A 25,196-nucleotide genomic window follows, 5' to 3' on the forward strand; every position below is an offset into this window, starting at 1 on the left:
AAGATTCTCCGATCCTAAACTATAGTCCAGATTTGTATTTCCTACAGAAATACTAACAGACAGCAAGTTCTGTGTTGAGGAAATCTGATCAAAATACAGAATATGTGCAATCTGTAATGAGTTTTGGACACCACAACAGATGCCAGGTTGCCTTGTTAAGAATCTATAAAACGGTTATGACATTTCTTGACTTTAATACTTAGTGGTCTGACTCTGTTGCACACAATGTTCTCATCAGACAAACAGGAAGCACTGAAGAAGTGAAAATGCTACAAATTGGATGCAAAATTAGTTGGAAAATGTACTGAGAAGGAAGCAATGAGGAGCCGATGGTGCAAATAGAAGGGGTTGTTTGCTGCAGTCCTGGGTGGATATGCAAAGGAGAGAAGCCCAGAGGTGTCCCTCGAGTCTTCTGGTGCTAGTGACTTCTTAGCTGGGTTACTCTGGGTTCAGAATCACTTGTGTTGGAAAGGGTCTGTGAGATCATTGAGCCCAACCATTAACCCACCCCTGACACCACCCCATGTCCCTGAGAACCTCATCTGTGTGTCTGTTCAACCCCTCCAGGGATGGTGACTCCAGCACTGCCCTGGGCAGCCTGTTCCAATGCCCCACAGCCCTTTGGGGAAGAAATTGTTCCCCAGATCCAACCTCAACCTCCCCTGGCGCAACTTGAGGCCGTTTCTTTGTGTCCCTGTGTCCCCTCAGCTCCTGTTCTCCAGCTGAACCCCCCAGGTCCCTCAGCCGCTCCCATCACACTTGTGCTCCAGCCCCTTCCCCAGCTCCGTTCCCTTCTCTGCACTCGCTCCAGCACCTCAAGGCCTTTCTTCGCACCCAAAACTGCCCCCAGGATTGGCGGTTTGGCCTCCCCAGCTCCCAGCACAGAGACGGTCACTGCCCTGGGCCTGCTGGCCACACCAGTGCTGGTACCAGCCAGGATGCTGATGGCCTCTTGGCCACCTGGGCACACGCTGGCTCATGTTCAACCAGCAGCATGGAAGAAATTCTAGGGAGAAACAAGAGCTGTAGGAAACAGGACCTCTGAAGACAAATAGAACGGGCGCTGATCAGCCAAGGCCAAAGGTGATGTGATATTACTAAAATGAAACGCTGCTGTGAAGGGAAAGGAAATAACCTTTTCCACATACTTGTGGATTCACAGGTCGTAAGCAAAGACTTCCCGATGTTAATAACAACGAAGCGCTGCGGTAGGTTTTCAGGGACTCGAAGATCTCTGGAGAGCAGACATTTGGCAGGACGACACGGGGGCAGGAGACCAAGTAGAACATCTCTGTAGGTGTCCAGGAATGTGGAGATGGTTCTGCAGCTCCAACAGCTGCCCAGACTGGTGACAATTGCCCAGGTTAACTGTGGGATAAACTTCATCACAGTGATTAAGGACTTGGTCTCAGGATTTGAAGCATTCAGGTTACTGTGGTGATAACATGTAAGCTCTGTGTGCTTCAGTGTTGAGACAAAGAATAGGTAAATGTTTAAGAGCCATGATTGTATAGAACACTCTTTTATTTAGAACTACTTATCTACCTCTGGCATTTTATAAATAAGCTAAAAATCACCATTGCCAGCTCATTTGCAACATATGGGAACAGTTAATGCTCTACAGAAGAAACTGAAGTCAAAATACCTTCTGTTTCCTATTAATTTACTTTTCGTTTTGGAAAGTCATCTTTATAGGGTATCGCGCATCTCGTTTAGCTAAATGGGATATTCCTCTGGATGGGGAACAAAGAGGAATGCTGTGGTTCCTGTCATTCATCCCGGGAAATGGTTCAGCTGTGACCCATCTATATGTCTCTGTTCTAGAGGTGGTCCCTAATTTGGTCAGCAACCTCAGATGTGTCAGGAATTCAGTGATGACTTTTCCCTTGTAATTCCGAAAGGAAAGTTTGTTTCACAGCCATGGTGAGAACTCAGCTTGTCTTTTCATGACTTTCAGATTTCCTAGCGATAGATGTCATGCGGTTGAACAAGCTTAACTAGGAGCTGCAAGAAGTTTGTTTGCAAAATAATTGGATAGAAAGCAGGAGGTCGGGAGCAATGGTTTAGTGGTGCAAAGGATCCGATTGATGCAATTTCCTACTGGAATTTAATTCTCTGAAGATGTTGCCCTGCTCGATTTTACAATCAGTTGAGTTGGCTTGAGTCTGCCACAGCAACTTGTGTTTCAGGACTTGCAATGAACACAAGAACTGACCTTTCATGGGTTCTTTTATTTAGAAAAACTTTGATCCTGCTAATTAAAAGGGCCGGGCTAAATAAGTGATTTTTTTCTCCTCACTTTCTTTACTAGAAGTGGGAGGATGAGAAGAGCCGCGTACCTTGCAAAGGTTCATGTGTCTTTGAACACATTGCTCCTTGTTTCACGGAGAATCTGAAAAACTTAAATTTGCAGCTAAACCTTTTGTGTTTCTCCTACTTTTGAATCACCTGGAGCAGTTTTGCCCCTTCTTAAATCAGCTTTGTTTCTTCTCCAGGACAGAGGGTTTGATGATCGGCTCCTGAGCGTAGTTGTAATTCATATTTTCCTCAGGAAGCTACTTAGCTGAAGCGCTAATCCCGTGGTACTTTACGACAAGAGGTTTGTTTTCTCCTTTTCTTCTCCTTTTCAGCATGCTGGCAATCCAGCATCTTCCTCTCCCGATAGCAAACACGTCTGGAAACGTAAAATAACCAATGTCAACATGTGCATCTTTCTCTTTTCATGCTTTAAAAAGGAAAAGTAATCAGAACGTTTTCATTTTGTGCCTAGTTATTTTCTCTTTTGCCAAATTAACCTTGACCGTTGCGGGCAGAGGAGGCAGAAGCGAATCGTACTGTTATTTTTAGCTGGAGGAGAAAACAAGGAGCTGAAGTGTGAGTTACGGCTTTGGATGGGCTAGGGCATCGCACTGGAAGAACCCAAGTGGAGGCAACATCTTGTCCTTGATAGCTCTGCTGCTATAGTAAATAGAAATATTTCTTTACTTCAGCCTTTCAGCCTGATTGAAAACAATAGATGGGTGAAATAATAGACATTGTGTTTATTACCTCATCATCTTAAAAAAAATCTCCCAACACTAAAATGTCTCTTTTAAGTCATTCTAGTTTTCTTGTAGCACTTTTAATATCCGGAAATATTTTGTAAATTTATTGTTTAGAAAACAAAAGGGCAAAAGATGAGTCTCCGGGGGGAAACTGATCTCTTAAATGGAAAAGCTTTCTGAAAAGCGCTTTTGGAAATCACTGTAGAAACCAGGTTTTGTTTAGAGATCTTGAGTATATGAATGGTGTAGTAATATATTAATTATACTAATTAATATATAAATACAAAGCCTGGAGGTCCCTGAACTGATGGTGACCAAACCCATCACATGGTTGGGATGCTCATGCAACCAGAATTAGACTCTTTGGACAGGACAAGGCACTGGAGATCCACTGTTTCATCTCAGTGCTGACAAGATATTCCCGATGAGGAGCTGTTTAAGCCATGATTAAACATGCCTTTTAATCCCTGTTAATATGGGAGCCAGACTGGAGAGAGTGAGCTTTTTAAAATGGGATATTTTCCTTGCATAGAGAGGGTTTTTTGGCTCAAAGCGTGACTTGGATATGAGTAATTCACAGCAACTCATTAAGTTCCTTCTTCTCGTTAAGTTACTCTTCTTCCTAAGCAGTCTTCACGGTTATTTTCCGTTTTCTTAGACCTGTTGCCCAAATAATTGAGTAAAATGATTTTCAGAATATCAAAAAATGGACACCATCTCTTGGTCTGGTTTGTTTGCCATGAGATTTACTCTTTTCTATACATTAATATGCTCAGCATTGGGTTTTAAAGAATGTGCGAAAACTTGAAACTCATTTAATATTATCCACCCAGTTCACTTTTTCTGGTTCCTTTTCTTTTTAAGTGGACAAGTAGTTGAAATCTGTTAATTTTCATTATTATTTTAAACAGAGCTCTGTTACTTATGCATGGAAGATAATTAAAGCTCTTTCAAAGGAAAGCGCTACTCTGCCTTAATATTATGTTAAGCTTTCATTTGCATCTTTTATATTTAAGAAGATAATTATGTAAAGTGTTAAACCTGCTACAGAGAAGACAGGAGCTTGGGCAGTTGGGATGTAATGCAAGACGCCTTTTGGTTTTCTTACTGATATAACTCTTCTGTGTATGTGTATGTATCTTCCTCTATGTAGCTATTTTGCTTTAATTTATTTTATTTTATTTTATTTTATTTTATTTTATTTTATTTATTTTTTAATTTCATTGGTGTACCCACTGGGTATCTGAGTATGTCACTGGGATATTGTGCTTCTCAGGGTTAGAAAGGGAATTATTCCAGTTCTGTATTGTCTGAAATAGTAAGGCAAATGATGCTTAGAGATAAGTCTTGTTATTTAAGTCGATATTTTTCATTTCAGTCTTTAACTGCATACCAAAAATAGCTATTCAGAGTTCCGTGAAATACTCACATAGCCTGAAAATATTGGAAGCCTATCATAGATCTGTTCTTTGTGAAATATAACTCAACCAAGATTAGTACCTTTACCACAAAAACGTAAGTGTTCCATTAAAATTGGAAGCTTTGACTTTCCAAAATAAGAATAATTCAGGTAGTATCCGTGAGCTTCATTCAGTTTTTTATGCAGATGTGTTATGATAGAATTTCATCCTCTTGATTAAAAGCCGAACATGAAATTTTGCTTTTGTTGTGGTCGAGTGGATCTCAAGCTGCTGGTGGGATGACGGATTCTCCGCGGGAGCCGCCCCGAGCAAGGGTGGGATTCACAGAGATTCCTGACAACATAGGAGCGTTGAAATGTCGGAAGAATGTGGGTTTTTTCTTTCAAAGTTTGTGGGCAACTTTCTCATTTCCCTACAAGCCGCGTCTCCTCTACCAGCAATTAGTCCCAGACTCTGCCAAAACCGTGTCACCATCACGCTGAGGTCCTCACGCTCTTTGAATGAGCTGTTTCTTCCCATTTTCCTCGGTAATTTCTGTTTCCCATGAACTCAGCATTATCTTCCTCCTCCTGTTTTTTGTTTGTTTTTTTTGTTTTGTTTTGTTTTGTTTTGTTTTTTGGTTGGTTTTTTTTGCAAGGATCAGAGATCACAGCAGGTCCTTATCTGTAAGAATGTGAAACCTACCTGCACCATCTGCCAGAGGCAGCGAAATTCTCCACTCTGTTCAAGTCTGCAAATAATCGTAGTAACAATACAGAAGGTTAAACCTGAATTTTTTCTTGACTCATTTCCACAATTCTGTTAATTAAGACAAAACACACACAAAAAGGCAAAACCCAACAAGAACCCCAAAAAACAACATTTAGCATCTGTCTCTGTCTTGCTTGGTGCTTCGGTTTCTAGAGAGAATTGTTTTCCCATCCAGCAAATTGACCTGCTCAAAACAAGGGCTGGGATTTCAGGGATGACAAGAGAGGAACAACAAATTTGAATCCCAAAGTCATCAAGCCATCAGTTATCTTTGTTTTATGAGCTGGGAGGCATAATTAATGGTTTCTGGCTCCGGCTGTGTCTCACCACAGAAAAAACAGAGCTCAGGAGAGATTCTTGTCGTATGATACACTTTTCCTCAATTCTACTGGGGAGAATTAACAAAGATCACTCGATGTGCTGGAGGCTGGGATTCAGACACAAGTGGACATGACTGGTTTTTCAGAAGAGAGGTGTCCAAAGCCTACAAGATGTTGGAGAACCTCCCAGTAGCGTGAGCTTACGAGATGTTGGAGAACCTACCGGTAGCACGAGCCTATGAGATGTTGGAGAACCTACCGGTAGCATGAGCTTATGAGATGTTGGAGAACCTACCAGTAGAGTGAGCCTACAAGATGTTGGAGAACCTCCCAGTCGCATGAATTTACAAAATGTCGGAGAACCTGCCAGTAGCCTGAGCCTACAAGATGTTGGAGAACCTACCGATAGCATGAGCCTACGAGATGTTGGAGGATGTAGCAGTAGCGTGAGCAAAATCTGTGTGTAGCTTCACCAAGGAGTAGCCAGGTGTTCACATGTAGAAAGGCGGTAACGATTAGCTCAGACCATCTTGTGGTGCCCTCAAAGGACTCTAAGTAGGTGTTGAAACTTTGCCCCATACGCTTCTTGAGTTGTTTTGAGTTTCGGATGCGTGACTGATGAGTTCCTCTGGGATACGGGATGGAGTTTGCAAAGTGTGTCCTTTGGGGATGAAAGGAGCTTTAGAAATGGAGGTCTTCTGATGTCCCACATGGAGAAATGCCGGTGAGATGTCTGCTTCTGCTGCGACCTGCTGAGCTTGGAGAGGGATCAAAGTTAAAGCCTGACCTAACTGTGTTCTAGCTAACAAGGACCAGCTGGAGCACAGACAAGGGGGTGGGGAGGGAAATGTGGTGAAAATCAACTTGGCCTCATGAGGGAGATCCATGGAGGTCGAAAGGGAACACACAGGTCCTTGAGCCTGGAATTTGTGATGGGGGAGGTACATTGGGGACATCAGGTGCTTAATTTGGGGACAAGATGGGCTTTATGGCCTTTTTTATTTCTCCCTCTAATTGCTGTGGCTTTGGATGCTCCAAAACCCCCAGGCAAGTCACGTAGACTCTCGTAGTTGTATTGAGATGTTTAATAGTTGTCTTAAAGCCTCTGTCCAGAAATCATTGGAACTACAAGGGTTTTACTTTAATGCTTGAAAATTAAATTTCTAGCCCAAACTGTAAGACTGGAAGGCATCAAAAATCCTGACATGCAGAAGTACTGACAGATAGAAATACAAGTGTATGTCAGTGCGCAGTACTTGAAAATGTGAATTTACTAATTAAGCTGTGTGTGTTAAATTGTAAAGTCATCTCTGCATTAAAAATGATTGTGGGAGAATACTGATAATTGTGCTAATTTGGTATTAACGAAGTCACCGTGGCTGTGACACAAGCAATAACATGATCATTCTCTAAGATGTATTGATGTAGGGCAAGAAAATGACAGCTTTGTGTGTAAATTAATGCCAAGATCTCTTCTTGCCTGTTTATTTCTGTGCTCTGATTTTTCATTCCAGGTGATCAGCTTTTTCAGCTCCCGATTAGAACAAGCTGGCGCGGAACTGTCGGTGGAGCGAGTTCTGGAAATCATCAAGCAAGGAGCTGTTGCTTTGCCCAAAGACCGGCTAAGAGTAAGTGCTCGAGACCTCATCAATTAAAATGTCCTTTTCCAATCAATTACACACACACCCTTTATATCCACATGTCAAAACATTGTTTTTCCTATCAATAAGCATTGTGAATTGCCTGTATGTGTCTGTTTTAATTTAAATTTGTAATTTGTGCTAAATGTTTGAGTTTTCTTGATTAGTTGTTAAATTGAATTAATATTTGCTGAGGTTGACTTTTTCTTCGTGATATCTCAAAGACACAGTCTCACCTCTCCATCTGTTATTTAATTAAGCTGTAACCAAACTTTGATCATTCTTTTTGTTTTATTAACTTATTCTTCTTTCTCTAATGTTCTGCACCTCCATCTGGGTCTATATAAAATGCTACAAAAATACATTTCTGGTGCTTTAGTTCAGCATTAAACAACCTACTGAAAATCAATTCAGGACCCGAAAATCTAGTCAACATGATCATGAACTTTCTATATAATCCTGAGCAGATCCCTCCGTTCTGAGAACCTGTCAGATCTCACGAGGGATTTACCAACCTGACAGATTTTGTGAGGCTGAAATCCATTAATGGATGTGTGATGTTTAAATACTGCAATAATGAAATCTCTGTGAGTAGGTAAGTAACTGAATGGGAATTATGTGGCTTTTTTAAACACACAAAATTTTGCTTCTCCATTATGCCAACTGTATTTTAAATACTCTCTGCTTTCTGCAGAAGCGTTTTTATTCCTACTCCATGATAAGAGAGCGAAAGTATCATCTCAAGACCCACTTACTTCGTGATAACTTTAGAAAAGTATCATCTGATAAGGCTCACTGAGGACACACGGCCATTGGCGATGGCCGGTAATTTATTTATGCCCTGGTAATTGTAAAACACCCAGTGGGAATTGTCAGGCTGGCTGCAAGTACTAATGCCTTTCCAACAGTTCCCCATGTCACGGATTTAGTCTCTCAGACTGAATTAATTTGGGAGAGGTTGGTCTAGAGTCCGAACCCTGTAATTCCAGAGGAGTTGTTGGATCCAAATGCAGCCCCTCGGGTTGTGTCCCTGCTACTGGGAATCCAGAGACATTTTGGGTTTTTTATGACAACTTATTCTTACATGCAGATAATTAAAAGCTCTTATGTTAAGATGCTACAGCGATTCTTTCATGATGTAGAGCCATCACTAAATAAATTAGCTTCTTAGGAAAAAAAAATGTGGTTTTATCAGTTACTTAGTGTGCCAGATGACCCACATGTTGGGCCACAATTTAAAGAAAGGTTGTTATCCCATGAAGTTTACATTTTATGCATTAATTGTATACAGCATTCAAAATTATGTGTTTATATTGCCACTTAAATCAGCACATCAGCATTTTTTGACAGGCTGTGTAAATCCTCACCACGCAGTCTGGTACTTCTGATTTTAAGGATGCTTCTTGTGTGATTTGGAGCACTTACCTTTGGGGACAAGGTTACCAAATGGACACAGTCAATCTGGCACATAATTCTTCTGCACTGTCCACTTACACCTACTGTATTTTATCTTTTTTTTCCAAATCTTTTTGCTGAGCAACAATTGAGGCAGCGCAGGTTACTCCTGCATGAAGAAGAGTTGGTGACACTGACCTTGGTATCTTTAATGTCATGCGTTAATTTGTAAATGCAAATGACTTCATTATATAGTCGTAATGATGAGCAGTATGTGATTCTGTCCTATAGAAATGACTTTGTGAGTCTTCGTGTCCTCTCTCCTGGGGGTCTCATAATTCCTCAGGTCTTCCCGTTCCAGTCTAAACTGTTCTAAAGCTCGACAAAATCGTGTTAACATCAGACTAAAGGTATAGTTACACAGTAACTCTGGCACTCTGAGGAATTTGAGCAGCTAAATAAAGGAGAAAGCGTTAATCCATATCTTTAGCAACACTCTTGGCCTACCAGGCACCCTATGCACCGTTGCTTTTCCTGCACAATAAGCTGGTTACATTGCCAAGTTCAGTTTTGCCAGCTGTACAGCTGTGTAGGCCAACTAATACTGCCTGCTGAAAGGACATTTTTTTCTAACACAGGCTGGTTTGGGTACAGCTGATTCAGAGAAGTGGCTTCTGCGTAGGAGCTGGCTTGTTCCTGGCCAGCTTGGACAATTTATGGAAGAATTACGGGTCTGTTGCATCTGGTTTGATGTGACCTACATGTAATTCATGGAATCACAGAATGTTTTGTGTTGAAGGGACGTTCCCAGCTCCCCCAGTGCCCCCCCTGCCATGAGCAGGGACATCTTCACCAGCTCAGGTTGCTCAGAGCCCCGTCCAGCCTGGCCTGGGATGTCTCCAGGGATGGTTCATCCACCACCTCTCTGCCCAACCTGGGACAGGCTCTCACCACCCTCAGGGACAACAATTTCTTCCTCGTGTCCAGCCTGAATCTCCCTCCTTTAGTTTCAAACCATCACCCCTTGTCCTGTCGCAACAGACCCTGCTCAAAAGTCCGTCCCCATCTTTCTCACAGGCCCCTTTTAAGTCCAGAAAGGCCACAAGAAGGTCTCCCCAGAGGTTATGATTTGCAAAAATGAGGATTGCAACAGCACTTTTATTCCCTTGCTTCCCTACAGCTCAAACAATGGTGTTTTTTTTTCTTACATATAAGTACCTAATGTATGCACAGATAAATATAGTGAATGTTTTCAAGTTGCTTATCTCAGCCTTTGCCGAGGAAGTCAGCATTCAGGAGGCGTTACGTGCATTCAGAGCTTGAGTGTGTTGTTCAGACAGTAGTTTAAACATTGAATGGATGTCAACTAAAAATAACAGCACTTAAAACCACGATCCTGATCTGCATAATGGAGCTTATCGGTTTTGTAGCGCACTCTGGTACTCCTGTGCTTCTCACTGTGGGAAGCAACATGGGATGCAAAGTGAACGTGTGTGTGTAGGCGTAGGTCATATATATATAGATATATATGTCTATATATAGATATATATTTGTGCTTGTGTTAGGAAAGATATTCTGTGTTTTCTCAGCAAACAATTATTGGGAAATGGGAAATCTAACTCATATTTTCCTTCCAGACCTAGGGCGATCTGACTGGAGACAAACAGTATAATTAACATTATTTTAAGCGTATGCTTTTAGCCGTGTACTGCGGAAGGCAGGGAAAGTCCAAGCTGAGTAATTAGCCTTTTAGAAGACTTCTGCATAAACAGAGAGAGATAAAGGGCAGGTGCTGAAATCAAGAGCTGGTTATTTCTCCTTTCAGTCTGTGGGAGGAGATAAATGAAGTTAATATGCCTGGGACGGAGGCAGAAACCGCGGCGTGGAGATAGAGCTGTCTCCTTCGCAGACGAGCAGCCCGCAATCCCGGCTCCCTGTTTTATTGCAGAAGCTTATTAAAGGCAATTTAGAGATCATCATGATAGGTGAAAATTGGCCTCATTTTTTCTTTATGTTTTTAAGTTCTCAGGCTGCCTTTCTTCCCTTTGGTGAACTATGTGTGTTTTCAAGCTTAGGAGCGTGAGAGAAGTGGGACCGTGGCTTGAGTCTGCGCGTTATCTCAGGATTTCGAGGCAGGGAGCCAGCAGATAACCGCTCTCGTACAATAAGTGGGAAAACTTGTTTCGAATGCCAGCTAGTGACTGGCAGCTGATATTGGAGCTGATGGAATGATCACACTTGGGAGGCCACATTTCATGCTTTAGAAGAGAAAAGTTCGCATTTGCTAAGGTGCTTAAGGCCGAGATTTCATTTTCATGAACATCTTCTGAGCTGCCTTTATTTTTCTTCTATTTTCCTTGTGTCAGTGAGTATTTTGTCATTGGTGTGCATTCTGTTGTACACTCTTGATGTGCTGTGCAGCGATGCCATTATGCCATCAACTCACACCTTTTTGGTGTGGTACAAAATTTAATATTTATCTAAGTGCATTCTAGTTTGACATTAAAATTTCACAGAATGTGTATAAGGAGGAGAGGTAAAAGCCTTTGGTCTCTTGACAGAACAAGCTTTGCTTTAGGTGTTAAAAGCACTTCTCATGGGTTTTCCCTTCTCTTGATGATGTATTTCCAATCCATCGACTTCCGTTTGTTTCACTGGAAAATGTCCCTAATTATTGAAGCACCGAGGTGCACAGAAAAAGAGTAAATTGTCATCGGAGTGTTGGTGGCTGGACCAGGGCAGCTTTGTGTCCCTGGCACACCAACCCCGCCAGGGCAAGCAGCGTCGACACCAAATGTTCAGCTACCAAAATATCATTAAATAACATGGGTTTTGAGTGAGGTGGCAGCAAATGCATTGGGCGATGTCAAATGTAGGTACTTTCAGCTCTGAAAAGAGGGTGTCGCTGTAAAAAAAAAACGCATGTGAAGCCCCAAAATGGAGGGAATCTAAACAGTGTCCTGGTTTAGCTACTAAACCTTCTCTGGAAAAGTTCTCTTGTTTCTGCAGATTTTCTTCCCAGGGAGAACGCATCATCTGTTCAACATGGTCGCTTTTATGCTCACACCATGTTCAGTGTGGTCACTTGTATCGTCACACCATGTTCAACACGGTCTCTTGTACTGTCACACCATGTTCAACATGGTTTCTTGTACCGTCACACAATGTTCAACGTGGCCATTTGTACCGTCACACCATGTTCAACATGGTCACTTGTACCGTCACACCATGTTCAACATGGTCACTTGTACCATCACACCATGTTCAAGATGATCACTTGTACCATCACACCGTGTTCAACGTGGTCACCGTGGTCATTTGTACGGTGACGCCATCCAGAGGGGCAGGATAGGAGCAGCACCCACACAGTGCCCCAGATTGTGAATAAATGTCATTTTATGTGTTTGCATCCTACCTAACATGACGTTGATCCTGAGAGACCATCCTTTGCCCCATCTTCCATTGTAATTGCTCCTAATAATGGGGTTTTTTCCCCAGTCTTGATGTCCTTAGTCCTCCATGGTTGTTATTTGACCACGTCAAGATGCAGCCTTCAGAATCCAGACCACTGGTCTTTAATGATCTAAATTAAATGTTTTCTTGTGTTTGTTTTACTTCTATATCAGCACCTCCCTATCATGGATTTGAGGTTGAAGGCAGCGTCTGTATGATGCTGAGAAAAGGTAGAGGCAGAGGAGATGTGGAGATCAGCAACTCCTTCACAGAGCCTTGGGGCAAGAGAGGCAGAAAACATACTTAAAAAATAAATTCATCCAATTCTTCCTGATATTTAGGGGTTTTTTTTGGCTGAAGGGTCAAAGGTCTTATTAGAGTGGAAGCTGATTTTGTCTAATACATCCTTAGGTCTGACATGAGGCAGCATCTGTGATGGAACCTTCCCTTTGGTCACCCTCAACTGCCATTAACCCTGAACCTGAAGAAGATCAGATTAGGAAGAGAAGTGTAAGAAACGTTTAAACAAAGTGTTTTTGTGGCCTTTCCGAAACACCAAACATGTGCTAAGAAGAAGAATATTTATGGATTGTGTATTTCTGTCGAACGATTTATACCCTCAAGATGTCAAACTTCCCTGCTGCCATGAGCTGACCTGTAAAGTGATGAACGATAATTCACATTTCTTTTAAAGGTATTCATTTTAGAGGTCACGTTCTCCAAGACCTTGAGTAGGGAAGAATATACTTCCCATCCCTTGAGAAATATGATTTTGAGGAATCAAAATTCCAATAAACAAAATGATTGAGAAGTTTTGATGGGCCTTATGGTCAGAAAATAACTTGTCATGAAGCCATGAGCATGCAGTCAAAGACGTGTCTGCGCTCAACCGACTCTGGTTAATCTTAAAAACTGAATTATAAAAAGTGTCTGTCAGAACCAGGGCAAACCCTTATTGCAGGTGCTCTTTTATTAATATAAGCCCAGCTACTTAAATTGTTGAGAATTAGTTGAAACTAAATGGAATGATGCTATAATAAGTATGTCCAAGCAGGTTTATACCATTTAAATCTATTTAATTAAATGGTGCAAAGCTGTGTGCAGGGAAGATCTAAAGCATGTGAAGAATATTATGGAAAAAACTGTGACTATTATAGTACTTAAATTTAAATATTTGCTGCCATAGTGCATCGTATGGGAATGCTTGATTATACATTGCAAAAATGTACAGAAATTAAGTGAGAAATCAGGTTCTTAACCCCATCATCCCAGTAGGAAACCAAACCTTGGGGGCTATAGTTCAGAAATAAATGCCACTGTCACTTTTAAATATTAATATTATACAATCCACAGAAATATGTCCTTAATAGGAGGTAGATTTGAGTAGCTAATTAGAACATATAGTGTAGTAACAAATTTTGCAGTGAAGACCGTATATATTTTTAAGCAAAATTGCATATATAATTGGATGTATAATTTTAAGCAAAATATGCTTGTTTAAACTTTTACTTATATGCCCTGGTTTTTGTTTTGCTTTGTTTTGTTTTGTTTTTTAACACTGAAGCAGCCAAGGGCCAAAGTAATTTAGCTTTTGAGTATCTGTGGCTTCAAAGTCTTTGAAATTTGGTGTCTCCTTTTATTTCATGATTAAAAGTGTATTTTAGCAGTCCTTAGAGACATGTTTGTAGTTGTGTATAATGTAAATACAGTTGACGAGTTGGATTGAATGTTAAAAACACTTCGTTTTCAGAAGCAGAAGTTAGCAGAAAATAGAAATTGGTTAACTTAGGAGCTTTAGGGAAAGTGAAATAAATTATAGAGCAGTCCTTTGAAATGGAGTTTGACTTGAGACTTGTGACCCGTGGAGTTTCGTATCACTGGGCTCAAGATGTTTGAAATGTTGGCGTAGTCTGGTAGTGTTGGCGAGTCACTTAGAAAGCATATTTATTTATTTTTAAAACGTTGCTTTAATTTTTTTAAGTAAAAAACCACCAAAACCCAACCAGAACTCTTCATCCATTTCTCCCAAAGAGAGTTCGCTGACGCTGGAACCGACACTGTATTTATACGTTACTCTCAAGGCTGTTTGAAAGGGGGTGTCCTCTCCCCTCTCCTCTAAATGTGAAAATTATACAATATTGCAATTTTTTAAATTATTTTTTTAACATTACAGGGAAGGGGAAGTGACCTAGAAAAACCTCCACCCTCCAAATGGCTTCAGAAAACTTCATTTTTCAAATGGGAATGCTCCTGAGAACCCAAACAAGTGAGGTTTGCTTTCACATAGCAGCTGTCAGTCAATTTTTGAATTAAAAGCAGATTTTAAACTTAAGTTTACTTCAGTGGTTATGAATTCTTCCACAGGGGTGGAGAAAAATAAACAGTAACTTTTGGCATTGTTGACTAGAACAAGAAAAAGAAAATAACAGCTATTTTATTTTGCTTGTCTGCCTGGCACACAGTTAAAAACATATTGATGCTTTTCTGACACCTCTCTATTGAAGACTAATCTAAACATCATTGCAGCATCAGCGCAGGAAAATATGCATTAGCAAACTCTTGAATCTCCGATCTTTAAACTTTCTCATGTAATATCAGTTTCTTACTGTAAAGGAGCCAAAAATCTCTTTGAACAGAAAATAATAATCGGGCTTTCAACTTGGGGCGAGCACTTTGTAAAGCTTTCTTTCGCAGATCGAGAATAGATGGAGACCTTGAACTTTGTTTTCTTCCCAGTCACTGGAGCGTTTACTGCCATATCCTAACGCTTCAGAGATCCGTGGGGAAAAATCCTTCTCTCGTTGGCTGGATTTGCTGTTGGTTTTCAAGCCGTGTCTTCACGTAGATGGGATTTTCAAGCCGTATCCTCAGGTAGATGGGATGCCACCAGGCAGGAGGTGAGCAGGATGCGGGGCACGTTCCTGGGACTTTGCGTAGCCTGTGGCGAGGAGTATGTGGCTCATAATGATGGATTGAGCAGTATCTCAAAAAACTGAGATTACATCTCCTTGGTTTGTCTCTTGTCTGTTGTTTTAAAGGACAGCATAGGCCTGGGTTTTTGCATGGTAGGTGTGAGGACACTGGCTCATCTCCTAAATCTCTCTAGAACAGTCATGCCCACAGTGTTCAGCAATCTGGTAAAGATCTCATGACATGAGATCTTTGTGTTTATTCCTACGCTGTGTGCGAACACAGCAGGAAAAATGAGTCCAGGAGCTTCTGAGCTTCAACCCACCTGGTTGAAGTGGGTTGAGAGAAGCAACTGGAGGTGGAGAAGAGATGCAGGTAGAGCCTTGTTAACTGGGGAGCGATCAGCTCGCAGGAGCTAGGAATGGGTCTTGGTCACCCACCACACATCTGTTCAGCTTTTGCGAGGTCATGTGTTGAAACGGATGGTAAAGTGTAAACTAGGTGGCCAAGAGGCCACCAGCATCCTGGCTGGTACCAGCACTGGTGTGGCCAGCAGGCCCAGGGCAGTGTCCGTCCCTGTGCTGGGACTGCAGAGGCCAAACCCCAAATCCTGGGACAGTTTTGGGCCCCTCACACCACGAAAGGCCTTGAGGTGCTGGAGCGAGTGGAGAGAAGGGAATGGAGCTGGGGAAGGGGCTGGAGCACAAGTGTGATGGGAGCGGCTGAGGGACCTGGGGGGTTCAGCTGGAGAACAGGAGCTGAGGGGACACAGGGACACACAGAAACGGCCTCAAGTTGTGCCAGGGGAGGTTGAGGTTGGATGTGGGGAACAATTTCTTCCCCAAAGGGCTGTGGGGCATTGGAACAGGCTGCCCAGGGCAGTGCTGGAGTCACCATCCCTGGAGGGGTTGGAAATACACAGAGACGAGGTTCTCAGGGACATGGGGCAGTGCCAGGGGTGGGTTAATGGTTGGATTCTATAATTTTAAGGGTCTTTTCCAACCAAAATGATTCTATGATGAGTAATGCCATGGAAGGAGCACTGGGATGGGGCTCCTGAAGTTTCTTTGCTCTGAGCATTGACCTTGCTATATCTGGAGTCATGCTCTGGTGTTGGTCCAAGGCCACGTACCTTGTTTACAAACCTGGATAGACAGTTATCATAAAGAGAATGGTCTATTTTGATATTATTAGCCTGTGTTTGTCACATTATTGAGCAGAACACATCAAAGATCCCAGCGAAGCGATGCGTCTTGGTGATGTGATGAAGGGCAGAATGAGCCTAGTGAGCAGCATTTTCTTTGGGAGCAAGAAAGGATTTATCGCAGGCTTTCCGGTGAGCCAAAAGCTGCAATAAAACTCAATTCAGACACTTAAGTTGAGAAGAAGCATAATATTTCTTTAGCTTCTCCAACTTCCTTTTTAGATATTCTGGGTTTTAGCAAAATGATGTTCTACTTCCCAGGAAACTCCAGAACCCACAGCGCTTTCTCCCTGTCCCCGTGACATCTGTTTGCGCTCGGGTTGTTAATTAATCACAGACATTGTTGCTATTAAAAGCCTGCAAACCACTCACAAAGTTACCGAGGATTTGGGTAACGAAGGGCCTGAAGTTATTATTTAAGTTGTTTTTTTTCCTTTTATCTTCCCTTCAGGGGTCATCAGACTGGCAATATTATTTTTTTTTTTACAAGCTCAAACTTTAGACTTTTAAAAGTCAAAATCACTGTGTGTCGAGCTACTTGAATTTCCTGTAAAAATGCTGGAATTGTGAAGCTATTTGTAATAATATAAAAGCAAAGAAACATTCAGCTTAACTCTGTATGAAGATATGGCATTTGAATAGATCAGAAACTCACAGCTGAGCTTGTTTGAGGCACATTTGTCATTTTGCAGTTAGGTGGATATTTACTGTTAACATTCAGTAAGACTTATCAGTTATATTAATGAGGATAACTTTAAAAAAGAAACATCAATTTATAGTTTGAACGCGGCATTTAGCTTCCCACTATAGCTCCTTTTGAAACTGCATCCCTTGCATCTCGCTAATGCCAAAATCTACCCAATACCTAATGATTTATCCCTCCGTATTTGGCTTTTTGCTGTTGGAAGGGCGGAGGGGGGTCAGCTTTTAAACTCCAGAATACCAAACCCCTCATAGCATTTGCCTTTAAAGCATAAACGAGTTGCATCCCGACACCTATTTTACCCAACCGTACATTTTCAACCCGATTGCTTAAGGTAAAAACATCTGACATATGGTGGCGCGGGCGGGTTTTTCCAGGGGATCCCGCCCGTGGACGCGGCGCTATCGGCTGGAAACGGCGTCTGGCGTTGGGTCGGTGCCGTTTGGCTGGAGGACGATCAGCAAAAAGAGACAGTCTGGCTCCTTCCAGGAGCCTCTCGCTTCACGGCTGAGCTCTCCGGCAGTTCCCAAAGCCTCTGGCTGACTTATTTTCCCCGTGGACCGTTCATTTATCAGGAAATGAAATTGGTTACAGGAGGGTTTGGTTTTTTTTTCGCGCGTTGGCAAAAAAACCTCGCTGACGAAATCGAGTTCGTTCCTGCTTTCTGGAGTAGGAAGGACGCATTAACTCCTTGTGCTTGGGAATGTTTGCATCAAAAAAAAGCCAGATTCCTTCTAATTTTTAAAGATCCCTGGAAATTGCTGATGCGCTCTCACCCTATATGTATGTAACATTTATCCCTTTGCATCGTGCTTGCAACTATATAAATATCACTTTAGGACAGTTGAATTATTTTCATGTGAGATATGCCTGCTACAGTCAAGCAAGAATACACTTCTTGCTTGAAACACATTGTCCAAAGTATAAGATGGAAAATTAAGAGTTAATAAAAATGCAAACAATGCTGATTCGTTTACAAAAGGGTAAAAAGGAGGCTTTAAAGCATTATATAATATATAATAATTTATATTCTTTATTATAATTTATACTGTTTATTATAATTATATACAACCTTAATAATAATTTTTATCTATAATAACTTTTATATAAAGAACCTTAATAATAATTTTGTATATTATAATTTATAGAACCTTAACCAGAATTTTATAGAAATAGGCCTTTAATTATGTAGATGGGATAACAACAAAAAACCCCAAAAGCAAGCAGGGTTGCAGTTGTTTCTGAATGTATTTCCGTCTTTGTGTGTATTTAGAAACACAGTTGTCTTATGCTGGATTGGGGCAGGCAACACAACTACCACTTTTTTTTAGATGTTATTTGGATGTCATTTTTGCTATATATCAAGTTTTCAGGAAAAAAAAAAATCAAAGACACTTTTAAAAATCCAAATGCCTTTTTTTCTGAGACTCGCCAAACTTCAGGCTGTGGAGTCACCAGCACTCGGATATGGGCAAATTCCAGTGAGAAATAAGAGCCATTTTATTTGTATTTATTAATTTATATTGATAGGTCCTTCTAGTGACTTTGCCGTTATCCAGTAGTCAACATCTGTCTCTGAAGACCCTAGAATTTGTGTCCCTGAGCATCTGAGCTAATTGCTAGCCTTTCATGTTGCAAAACTGTGTTTAAGAGGAGATGGAGAAATCACCCCGAGCAAGTTCCCCACTGGTGGGTGTAGTTGACTGTTTCTGTATCACTCGCATCGTTTAAATTTGTGCAACGGCGTGTTGCAGCAGGAGCGTTTCTTTTGGAACATGTCGATACATTTTAATGCAATCAATAGTCGTAACCTGCTGTGGATGAAATTAATAAGCCTAGAGGTAAATCACAGTGCACATATGGTAATTATTACATCTGGAAGTGGTTTCTGCATTAATTGATGGCAGTAGCAAGTCATGCACCCTCACTTAATTTCATCGCTTCTTATATGGAGATCCTGTAAACAGAATTTTTGCACTCTATTATATCAGACCTCTCTCTCCTTTTTCTTAAGAATGGGTCACTGTGAAACTATTTAGAGCTCCCTTAGCTCATTTAGCTTCGTTACAATTTTGGATGCTTTGTCCGTAAACAAAAAGTTGCTGAAGACAGCTCGTCTGCAACCATGGAAGTCTCATCTACACGTCTCCGGGACTCGGTGCCACGAGGGACCCTGGTCGCAGCCCATGTCCTGCAAGTTAAGCCATCGCAGAAGAACATAAGTAGATGACTTTGCCTCATCGCTGACATAAAAATCAGATGCTTTCAGAGCTGTCTCTGCAGCTGAAGTTAGATTAAAAATATTACAAATATGGCATTCCTTGATTTTTTTAAAAATGTATTTTAGTAATATTAATATCATTCTCCTTAACATTTTTAAATAGTGTAGCGTGTACCCTACTGAGAATCTCAAAATATTGGTCCTTTCCATTCTGAACTAGGGAAAGCAGAAGGTTGCGAAGCGCTGAGGACACTTGGAGATCCCTCATGTCTATTGGTGAGACACCCTTGGTGGCCAACGTGGCACTAACGCTCAAACTCACACTTGCTTTATATGTTGAAAAATCAGCGAACCTGTCATGATCCCAAAAAGACCATGACTATCATCAGGGGAAACTCCGAATAGTTTAATCCAGTTTCTTTCTTCAACCCCTGCACAAGATTTTAATTCTCTTTAATACCTACCAGATAAATGACTCGCTGAAAATAGGCTAATTCGGAGTGATGGGTAATAATAATAGAATTGTATAAATGTAAATATAGTGTAGGAAGACTTTAAATGCAGATTTTTCAGAAGCTTTTCTTGGCTTCAGGATTACGGTGGCAGTTGTGGTTTTTAAATCCAATATTTTACATATTTTTACTATCTCCTACTCATTTGATCGCAGTTCTCTAAGAAAGAAAGATGCATCCTGCTCATCCATGGGGCATTTTTTTTTAATCTTCCTGGAATCCAGAGGAATGAATTTCATCCGGAGCCGAAGGAATGCGGCAAGAGCTGGGTATTGCACAAGGTAGTTTGGGAGGGTGGTGCCTCGGGCGAGGGACTCGAGTACCAGTGATTCCGCGGCTCAGGAATGAGATCCCTTGGCCAAGACGAAGACGAAGGGTGGGCTCGCTCAGGACACTCCTATTCCCAAGCTGTTGTCTACATGGAGACTAGTATTTAAACAAAGACTTGATATCTTGTCCCCTCCACCCCCGAAAACTCTTCCAGTTACCTTCTGGTAGCTTCATTTGGGATTCGGTCACTTCATTCCAGAGGAATTGCTCTCTTTACGAAGCTGAACAATAACATTGGAATGAAATCATCTTAATTTAGAGCTACCCAGGCTGCTTCAGAAGAGCTGTTCGATAATATTGTTACACAGGTCAGCCTTCCACAGAACTCAGGATGGTGTTTTCATTCTCCAAAACCAGTTTTAAGAATAAACTGAAAAGTTTAGATGACAAGGTTGATCCTGTCTATCCAGCAGGTAGAAATGTAGTAGGTAATAATAACAATTTAATTGCATAAATGCAAATATAATATATTAATACAATAATATATATTGATAGTGATTCTGAGACTAATTCTTCAAACCAAGAAAGGCGTAGAAGGGAAAATAAACGGTTCTAGGAGGGGTGATCAGCAATACAAGAGCTTTGCCGTTCCCCGGTGCGTTTCTCCTGTGATTGTCAGCTGGGCTTAGTCCCTTCACTGCTGCAAAAACCTGTAACCGCAGCCAATTAATGTCTCAGCTTTGCCTGGGGCAGCTTGGGGATGGTAATTAACTGCGTCCCAGTAAGACACCAGATGAGAATTCATGCAGTTACATGCAGAGGCTTTGGAAGATGAAACAGTGTCCTATGACAACAGTTGTTAAAGGTGTTTTGTTTTGGTGGGGATTTTTTTTCTTTATTTTTTCCCCTTCTTTTTTTTTTTTTTGTTTTTATTTTTTCTTTTTTAAATTTTTCTTTATTTCTTTTTTATGTTTCTTTCTGACCCAGGTTTAGGCCAGCAGGCAACTCTCGGTGTTGTAAAGTTAAGAATTCCTTTGAACCTGAGCAGGAGCAGAGCCGAGTCTGAGCAGAACAGGGGAAAATTAGGGGGTTGATTATCAGCATTTTCAAATGCCTTGTGTGGCCAGGTAATAATAATGTTGTTTATTCGTATTTGTGATTAAAGTTCACATAAAACAAAAAGCAATGGGGTGAAAAAGCTGTTGGACAAATAGCCTGGGAACAAGCAGCACTGATAGGAGCATTTTCTAAGGGTTTAATTAGCATCTTTTTGCCCGCTGTTAAATAATAGGAAGGGGTTATGAAGGATGGTAAAACAAGCGATAAGAAGCAGCAGTGATATTCTCATGGAAGCTGGTTACCTCTTAACATTTGCCTTTTCCCTTGAAATGGAGCAACAAATACGAAGTCAGTGTTGGATGAGAATACCCAGGTATTGAAATCTGAATCTTAAAAAAAATAATTATGTAGTTCTTTATGCATCCTGTAGGGAGCAGAAACATATTTGTGCAATGGACACAAGGGAAATCCATTGCCACAATCTTCTTCTTGAATCAGAAGAGTCTGGTTGTGCCCTACCACTGGCATGAGAGGGACCCATCAGCATCTTCGTGTCCGGCGAAAGGTGCCACAACCGGTTCTTACCCAGAAGGATGTTTTGCAATGAATAATCAGGAACCAGCACTGTTAGAAATATTGTTCTGGAGGAGAAGAAGGGTGGTAAGTGGTGGCATTGTCCTACTGTCACCCAGGACAAGGAATGTTTTATGTCCTGCTGCTGGAGCATCCTTGCATGGGGCATTGCTGGTCGTGATGAACACAGGACTGATGTTCAGTGCTCTGCAAACTTTGTGTAGGGAAAGGGCCAGGAGGTGACATACAAGCTCCACTCACTAAAAAAAAAGCATAAATTGCCAAAAAACATCAATCAAATATTTCCTTATGCACAATTGAAGTCTGGTCTTGGCCTGTGAAATACCCAATGAGACTGGGAGCGAGTGGAACAGCAAAATCCGATTTTTCCTTGTGAGCTCTTGAAACGGTGTCCCATGTCAGTGCATCTGCTTTGATTGAGCTGTGCAATTTAAAAACGAGTATTCCCTCAACTTTATTTTTTAGTGGTACATGTAAGGTCATTCTTTTACTTTATAGGAAGGACAGGGACATACAGAGACTTTGAGCAGGAGAATTTAAACTTTACACAGACTCTAATATCAAACAGTCTGGGTTTGTGTCCCTGGTTATTTGTCTCCAGCTCCTTTAAATTGCTTGATTCTATTAGCCTAAGGAAATACTACAAGAAAGACGTATAAAATATAAAGCAGAAATAAGAAACTGAAGAAGTGAGGATGGGAAAGCAAGACGGGACTCTCCAAGTTGTTCCCCGTAGTAAGAGATCCTGACAGGGGTAAACAACATTTTGCGTGTCTCCGTTTCTCAAAGCGACTTCCATTCTGCAAACCGCTCGCCTGCCACATCATTTGAACTCTCTTAACTTTCCAGGATGACGATTCCTGCGTTTTTTTTTTGCACAAAGGCGCTTCCCTGCCCGGAGCTGCAGAGTTTTGCTGGCAGGAACCCAACGCTGCTCATAACTCCTCATGCAGAGCATCTTACGGGAGGGCTCCGAGCCAGAGCCCATCCCCTATTCACTTGAAAACCCTACATTTACTCAATCTAAATAACATTTCCCAAGTTTCCCTCCTACATACCCTAAAAAAACCCACGCTATGCTTTTATTACATCTTTCGCTGGAACTAAATCTGCTTCTCACGTGCTGTGCAGCTTTCCCTTCATTGCAAATGTTGGGAGTCTAATGAAAAGTACGGTGCCAAATGCATCGCATGTGCATGACATGTTGTTTCCAAATATCTTGCAACTTTAGGCAACGCAGTGTAAAATTACGCTAAAACACTCTAAGATTCCTTTTTTTTCTCTCCTCAGCTATTTGCAAACCCTGCGTTCATTTTCTGCTAAAAACCTTTAGTATAGGTGGGGCAGTCGAAAGGCAAAAAGAGTTGCATTTAAAATTAATTTACTACTTTTTTTGATTAGAAAAAGCCCCTCTCATTCCATAAAAATATATGTATATAAACTCTTTTTAAAAATATATTAATTAATGTGGCAGACACCAACGATTTTATCCCAGGAAGTGTAAGATTTGGCGAGTTATTAGCAACTGAATACAAGATTGAGGGAGAAAAAGCTCGTGTCACCAGTTTCCAATTATACCAGTCCAACAGTTCTTCCACTTTTAGCTGTTTTTTTCTGAATTGGTCTTTTAAATTAAGTTTCCATAACATGTGGCAGATTGAGAAAAACAGTCCTCAGAAGATTTCTGCCCTGGTTGACAGATGAACTAGATAATGGTGTATAATCTTTTCTGTTTTCATGGTTTGACACATTTTCACTTCTGTGTGTGTGTTTAAATCAAGGAATCAAATTTTGAGGACAGAATGTAAATCCCAAATGAAATTACAGCTTTCATTGCAGTGTTGGGTTAAACGTAAACAGTAGGAATGTTCTAGATATTTTCTAACTAAATGCATAAATTAGATAAATGTCTTGAGTGTTTACAGTGACTACACTAAGAAGTGAGAATGAGGAATTTGTCAACTGATGGCTGCCTTAACTGCGTTCCCATATGGAGATTAATTTTGTCACAACCTTTGGTACAATTTGCGGTGTTTTTCTCGGGTTGATTTACAGGCTGTTTGTTCCTGCTTAGGATGATTTGTGATGTAAATGGCTTTTTCCTGGCCGAGCAGGGGATTTCTCACGTATTATCAGCATCGCTGCTGAGAACTCCACTGTTAGGATTGGTCTGATCAAGGACAATTTGTTCGTAGCGTTGGTTGATAACCAGGTCAAAACTCAGTGTTATTGTAGGAAAAGGGACTTGGCTTTCCAAAGGGAGATCAATATTTGCAAGAGGAGACACCTCCATGGATGTGGGAGGGCTCGAGTGCAATTAATTAACAATTTATATTAATCTGCAAGGGCTGAGGAGAGGATAAACCAAGTTGTGTTTGAATTTGTTCTTTGCAGATGAGGTTCTTAAGGACGTGGTGCTGTTGGGTTGACAGTTGGACTCAATTATCTTAAAGGTCTTTTCGAACTTAAATGATTCTATGATTCTGTGATTGCTGCTTTCGGTCACAGTGCCTTAACTCCAGCTGTATTTGATATGTAATATCAAATTATTGCATTGAATCTCAAATCCATGTGGACTTAGGCTGGGTTTATGGTTCCCTAAGGTCATAGCACCCAACCTACAATCTGTTGAGCTTGCAAACAAGGATGGGTTTTTCTTGACCGTGTTCTCACATTGGCTCCTTACCTTCACAAACCCCACTGGACTCTCTGCTACCCAAGTGCCAGCTTTTCTTCTTGTCCTTCATGACCAGACTAATACATGTTTACTAATGATAAGTGTTTCATAGACTCATTTTGGTTGGAAGAGACTTTCAAGATCATTGAGTCCAACCATAACCCACCCCTGGCACTGCCCCATGGTCCCTGAGAACCTCATCTCTGTGTCTGTCCAACCCTCCAGGGATGGTGACTCCAGCACTGCCCTGGGCAGCCTGTTCCAATGCCCCACAGCCCTTTGGGGAAGAAATTGTTCCCCAGATCCAACTTCAACCTCCCCTGGCGCAACTTGAGGCCGTTTCCTTTGTCCTATCACTTCCAGCCACTGTGGGCTCTTAGATCACAGGACATGAGGAAAGATGGGAAATCCTGCGGGATATAGATTTGTATCTATGGAGTAGACTAGGAGAAGAACACAGCCCTTAAATTCATGTGTTGTCCTTAACGCGAGACCCGTGAGATTCCAATGGTGCGTGTAGCTCTGAGCTTGGAATCGGGCAGCAAAACTTTATTTTAATTCCTTTTGCTTATCTGTGCCATCAGCGAAGGCAAACAAATCTGGAAATACAGCACCAAAAGCATAGTAAATCAGAAAACACAAGTAATTTTCATGCATTTTTACAAGAGTAGCTCACTTGAGGCCCTTTTTCAGATTGAGGTGATTTTTTGCATTTAAAAAAAGGCAGTTTCACCATAGGAGGGTGCTACTTTTTAAACCAATGCCTGCAGGAGGACAGCAAGCATGCAAATGAGTTTTTGGGTGTCGTTGGCTCCTTACTCCCCATAATTAGTCAAGGGAGATGCCGTTGCCCAGCTGCAAGACCCGTAACGATGTCCTTCACTTTGACCGAATCATTGTCCTACTCATTAGCAGTGATCCCTTTCTCCTTCCTGCATGCTACTATTATTGAAAAATGCTCTTTTCAGTAGTTAATTTGAACATGTTATCACAACCTTCATGCCCTGCATGAATAGAATATAG

At 41.3% G+C, this 25,196-nt stretch overlaps 1 protein-coding gene across 6 annotated transcripts in view; it reads left to right on the forward strand.

Moving 5' to 3' along the window:
• The window catches only part of DYM (dymeclin), a 190,823-nt gene that overhangs the window by 152,625 nt on the left and 13,002 nt on the right, over positions 1-25,196 (forward strand). For 3 of the 6 annotated variants that reach the window (XM_065046824.1, XM_065046828.1, XM_065046829.1), the window contains one exon: positions 7,050-7,163. In XM_065046824.1, the coding sequence (XP_064902896.1) occupies positions 7,050-7,163 (114 nt within the window). Of the gene's footprint in view, positions 1-7,049; positions 7,164-7,642; positions 7,771-12,434; positions 14,356-18,516; positions 18,559-25,196 lie in introns of those variants that run through there. The other 3 variants (XR_010469154.1, XM_065046825.1, XM_065046827.1) reach the window with 3 other exon arrangements.

Source organism: Columba livia, chromosome Z, assembly GCF_036013475.1.
Source record: "Columba livia isolate bColLiv1 breed racing homer chromosome Z, bColLiv1.pat.W.v2, whole genome shotgun sequence".
NCBI classification, from domain to species: Eukaryota; Metazoa; Chordata; class Aves; order Columbiformes; family Columbidae; genus Columba; species Columba livia.